The following is a 5,799-nucleotide window of genomic DNA, read 5'->3' as shown; positions in this document are numbered from 1 at the left end:
AGTTCTTGAAGTATAACTTATATGGAATCTATTACGGATTTCTTTTCTACTTCTCCATTTCCTAAACGTTGCAATTCCCAAAACTCATAGTTTGTTGTTTAAATCTGAATTCAAACAAATTGGTCTCATTAATTTGCAATATAAGATTACTGCAGAGTAAATGGCTAATAGGTTGGCGAAGGTGATTGATTTGGTTGTTAGTCATGATCCATCCACATTTATTAAAGGTTGTCAAATTCTTGACAATTGTTTGATCATTAACGAGATTGTGAAATGGTACAAAACAAGTTGATGGTGTTTAAAATTGATGTTGAGAAGATGAATGAACCTTCTTGATGAGAGTACGTATCAGTTGCAAGTTATGTCCTATATGGGATATAATGAAAGATAGTTTAGGACATTAGGGTGATTTATTTTTTTTTTTGAACAGTTTGGCTTACTGGCAATGCACACCCCCTAACACCTAAAGGACCCGGGTTCGAATCTCCCAGAGAGAGGGACCTTTCAACCTAAAATGGTATTTTTTTTGCCTCCGCAGAGACTCGAACCTAGGCCACCACCCGGGCGGGACCCTCGCAAGCGAGTTATCCCCCCCACCTCCGACCAGCCGGGCTGGACCTCATCGGCACATTAGGGTGATTTATGATTGTTTATTTTCGGCTAAGAGTTCCATTTTGGTAAATGGTAGTTCAACCTTGGAGTTTGATTAGGAGCGTGGGCTTAGACAATGAGACCCATTATCTCGTTTGTTGTTTATCTTAGTTATGGATGGTCTTCATGTAGCTATTGGGGAGGTTATTGCAACGGGGTTGTATAAGGGGACGAATGTGAATGTGGGGCGTGTTAATGCTTCTTTGTATCGTATTTTCTATGCAGACAATGCTATCTTTGTGGGGAATCGTCATCTAATAATATTAGGGTTAAGACTAAACCTTCACAAGTGTAATTTGTATGGTGTTGGTGTTGGTGTTGGTGTTGGTGTTGGGGGAGGGGCTAACTTTGAAGAGACTTTAACGTTGCTAATTTTACTAGATGTAAACCTCGTAAGGTTCCTTTTATGTATTTGGCTCATCCTATGGGAGATTGTAGAATTAGTAGCCTATTTTTGATAAATATCATTAGTTTTTCTAAATGGAAGGTAAACATACTTTCAGTTGGGGAAGGTACATGTTACTAAAGCGTGGTCTCGATGCCTTGTATATTCTATAAGTTATTGGAAGTATAGCAAAAAAAAAATAATAAAAGTAATTATCTGTCAACTTTTCCACTATCACCTTAAAAAAATCAAACTATGTCTTACGTAGTACGATTAATCTCTGGATTATACCCGGTATTGTCCATAAATCACAAGAACATTCTATAGTCTTAGTAAGAGGGGGGGGGGTACGGAATTACCGGGTTTGAGATATCATATTGTTCGAGGAACCCTAGATGTTGTCGGAGTAAAGGATCGCCAACAAGGGTGTTTGAGTGCGTTGTAGATTCTTATTCAAGACTTGTAGCATTTAATGATGCCATGTGAATTGCTAGAAACATGTTTAGTGTATGGCTAACCCAATAACTAAAGTAGGAATTACATGGTAAAAATAAACAAAACTAGCACAAGAAAGCAACATATAGACATAAATGTAATAAGACAATCAAATGTAAAGTCCATATAAAGTGTAGTTGTTAACCTTAATGTTACGTTTTTACGAACTCCTATCTTGCATCAAAGTATATTTTTTAGTCTATAAGTAGTAAATAAAGTAACGTCTAACTAGGTAATTTAACGAATTTATATAAAATTGATTGCGATTTCACTTGTATTTAGTTGTGTAAACATTTGACCGGTGTATTTGATTACGACGAGCTAGGTCAACTCATGAAATATTAACTTTATGATTAAAGTGATATGTGGTTAAAAAAAATTATTTAACTAAGAGTGCGTAACGGTTATGAAACAAGGTATAAAAATAATAATTCGGAGAGGGCCATACTTTTCAATCGAAAAACATAAATCAAAATTATTATTAAAAAATAACATAATGAAAAATTAAATAAATACTTGATAAATCCGACATAAACTATCTTGGTTAAGTTATTATTTTTCTATAAAGATTTGAATATAATCCAACGTGTTTATTACGTAAAAGATGTTAAAGATATGATATGTCGTTGTAATCTTTAAAGTTTAAAGTGAGTATATGCAATGAAATTAAAAGGTTGCTACATTTAACCTTCTCAAGTTAATCGAGCTTTGGGTAATAAAGTTTCGCAGTTTCAATGCTTTTTACCATAGACAAAGTAACTTTGGGATCCTTTTTAGTAAAAATGTGCGACTTTTGATGGGCCAATTTTAGTCATGGTGTTTCACCTTTTACTATTGCATTTGCATCAAATGCATCAATGTAATCTTCAAAAATAAATTCACAGGTTTTCAAGACCAAAGTTGGCAATTTTAACTAGTGGCTGGCCCTGAGAATTCACGTGTTCCAGTCAAAACCTAAAAAATGCCCGTTAGATTTTAACAAACAAAATAATATACACTATGTTTTTAAATGGCGATTAAAATTATAACAGTTTGCAAAATCATCTTATTATAATGAGCTTATCATAACAACTGACTTATAAGTATTCAGACATTCTAAAAATATGTATCTACTATTTAAATCCATTTAAATAAAACTTTTGTCCGACGAGACACCCACATTGCCCCTCCTTGTGACCGCCCCTGGTGGCTGACTTTGTTAAAAAATATGCAATAAAACTCTACTTGTGCTATACCGTATTATTAATATTAATATTATTTATTGAGTTCGTATTATTAATATTAATATTATTTATTGAGTTGAATGTTAAATTAAATAATTAAAAATGTGACATGAAATGAATAGGGCGGTGGGTCAGAGGGTTGGCTGACAAAGGAGACATGTGTGATTATGCCATCAAGATCTCCCAAGATCTCACAATCTTCTTCCTAGTCTCTTCTCTCCACCCACTCATATATATAATACATTCATTTACATATTCATTTCATTCAATCTCTCATTCTCATCAACACCACATCTCATTTCTCATCTAATGGATACCAAATCCACAGAGCTACATGTTCTTGCCGTTGATGACAGCAACATCGATCGCAAAGTCATCGAACGCCTCCTCAAAGTCTCATCCTTCAAAGTCACCGTTGTTGATAGTGGAAGCAGAGCCTTGGAATATTTAGGCTTGGAAGATGAAGCAAATTCCACTCATTTCGATGTAAGTTATAATCTGCTCTGACTGATACCATATTGGATCATCCAATAGTGGATTACAATATATAAATAAATTATATAGATTTATTATTTGTGATGTCAGGATTTGAAGGTGAACTTGATCATCACGGATTATTCTATGCCTGGGATGACAGGGTTTGAGCTTTTGAAGATAATTAAGGTTTCTAATAACTCAATTTTTATGTTTTAATTTCATTGTTTGCATATAAACTCTTTTATTATGGTTGGCTAATAGTGGTCTGGTTTTTAATCATTTGCAGAATTCTTCAGCATTGAAACAGATTCCTGTTGTTATCATGTCTTCTGAGAACATTGTAACCCGCATCGACCGGTAAGATCATGAACCCTTGTAACGTAATTAAATTAACATAGGATTATTAGGCCATAGGGTATACTCTAACTTCTTTCAACATAGGTTAATTAGGGCCAAGTAATTCAATAACGAATTTATATATAATTAACAGCGCACCCATATAATATATTATGGATGTAATATTACTCAAAAACCCGTGTATATTGATAAAACATTAATCTGTTGCCATCTATTTTTAATGTTAACTAGAATAATTAAGTGACAAATTTAACAACCCAAATAATATCAATTTAGGGACTATTTATTGATTTTCGCATAATGCTGATCTTGTATTATATTTGTATGTGATGAAAACAGATGTTTAGAAGAAGGGGCTGAGGACTACCTTCTGAAACCAGTAAAGCTATCAGACGTCACACGCTTGAAAGACTCAATATTCAAAACCGAAAAAACCGGAATCAATCAATCGCAGTCTAACCGGAGAAAAAGAAAGAGAAACGATGACCAGCTGCCATCGTCACTATCCACCATCTTCACCTCAACAACCCGCACCGAAGGTTGCTAAATTGTAGACATATATAGCCGATCATTCTTTTGCCTGCCACTTATTTATTAACAAGTGGAAAAAAATGAATTCGTCGGTTTTTACGCCCTAAATGTCCCGGCAACTTTTGGCATCAGACGATACTTGCTTTTGTGGATGAATATGAATGACCGTGTGCGGCCATCGCAGTTAGGGCTGGTCTGAGTGACCCTCCGATGAAATTATTGATCGAATTTTGTACCGGTAGAGGTGTTCAAAGAGTCGTTTTTTGACCTCTAGTCAGTATGTTTTTGAAGCTAATGTAAAGATGAATTATATTGTGACACATTGGTAAATTATAATGATTGTTGTGATTACAATACCATTCATGTTTATGCTTGTTAATCAGGTTTTATTTTGTTGAAGCTATTTGATTTCATTCGTTGAGAAAAATTATGGGTCGGTCGGATTAGTAGTTATGGTTTTAGAAAACGATTCAAAGCAACCGGGCTGGTTGGGTCGCTGTGCACGCTAAATTTTACATATTGGCTGTTTAAACCGGATTATTATCCGTGATCTTTTACAAATTCATTAGTTTGTGTTTGTGTAAAAGTGATAAATAGGTACACGGTGACCTTTTTCAGGGAAGGTTGCTGGTTCGAGCATTATTTGTAATAAAAAATTTTCATGTGTGAGTCAGGAATTTTATCATAGTGGATGTTCGAGCAATGGGTTTCCTATGGAATAGGTGGCGAGCTGGTTCGCTAGTACTGTCTGCAATTGCAGGCGTGGGTGTAGCCGGATGGTTGCAGTTTGTTGGTCGTTAAAAAAAATGTTGGTGACAAAATTAATAAAATTAAACAGCGGGTTAGTTTATGCGGTTGGTTTTAAAGTTTGAAATTGTTAGTTAAACCATATACAGTATGTAAACTAACTTGTTTAAGTTGAGCCATTGTTTGATTTACAACAAACACCTATATAGTTTAAACTGTGTACTTTTAATAAAGTTATTATAATATATAGTTTAAACTGTGTCCTTTTAATAAAGTTATTATAAAAAAGATTTGATGCCTTGAATTCTCTTTAGTAAGCAAAGATTTTAAAATTCTATAAAATGATACACCAAATCAAATAAAATTCTATAAAATGATACACCAAATCAAATATGCTTTTCATAAGTGTAGAATATTAACTTATTGAAACAGACATAAAGACTAGAGTTGGGTGTTGCGTCGAAGAATCCTAGGCTACAAATCACATGGACCCCTCGTATCATATCATATCTCGTTGATGTATATGTTTGGAAGTTAAGTGGAATTAACGTGGGATTATTTTAAAAGCGGTCAAGGTCCAGTATCCCTCAAAAGTCAATAAACGTCCACACCCCTTGTCAATTTTCAAGGTCATACAATGGATTTGAAGTTTAATCATTTGACAAAGTCACAAGATATTACATGTTACGTAACAAATGTTAGTTTTTAAAGATAATAAATGAATATGCAAATCGAGCTTGAAAAACAAACAATCGAAGTGAATTTAAGTTCTGCTAGTGCTATACACGAGTCTTAGAGTCGACTTAGAGTCAAATTTGCATTTAGAATTCGGTATTATTAAAACAGAGTTACATGTTTGTGAGTTTGGAACCGAATAAATACATTTTATTTTTTATGTGTACAAGTTAGTTATTTGTTCGATTCTATGTGTGT

At 34.0% G+C, this 5,799-nt stretch overlaps 1 protein-coding gene across 1 annotated transcript; it reads left to right on the top strand.

Annotated features, from left to right (window-relative positions):
• Positions 1-3,010: 3,010 nt before the first annotated feature.
• Positions 3,011-4,468, top strand: LOC143595898 (two-component response regulator ARR6-like). Its single transcript, XM_077074805.1, has 4 exons — positions 3,011-3,240; positions 3,340-3,417; positions 3,518-3,588; positions 3,928-4,468. The coding sequence occupies exons 1-4, from the start codon at positions 3,064-3,066 to the stop codon at positions 4,133-4,135; spliced, it is 534 nt and encodes a 177-aa protein (XP_076930920.1). The 5' UTR covers positions 3,011-3,063; the 3' UTR covers positions 4,136-4,468.
• The last annotated feature ends 1,331 nt before the right edge of the window (positions 4,469-5,799 follow it).

Source organism: Bidens hawaiensis, unplaced genomic scaffold (assembly GCF_021521415.1).
Source record: "Bidens hawaiensis isolate Kalapana, Puna unplaced genomic scaffold, B.hawaiensis_p1.1 tig00045644_1, whole genome shotgun sequence".
In the NCBI taxonomy this organism is placed as follows: domain Eukaryota; kingdom Viridiplantae; phylum Streptophyta; class Magnoliopsida; order Asterales; family Asteraceae; genus Bidens; species Bidens hawaiensis.
This window is presented reverse-complemented; position numbering and strand designations above follow the sequence as displayed.

Coding starts and splice junctions, on each gene's coding strand:
- LOC143595898 (XM_077074805.1), top strand. CDS start 3,064: ATGGATACCAAATCCACAGAGCTACATGTTCTTGCCGTTGATGACAGC. Junction 3,241..3,339: donor CAAATTCCACTCATTTCGAT/GTAAGTTATAAT, acceptor TTGTGATGTCAG/GATTTGAAGGTGAACTTGAT. Junction 3,418..3,517: donor AGCTTTTGAAGATAATTAAG/GTTTCTAATAAC, acceptor AATCATTTGCAG/AATTCTTCAGCATTGAAACA.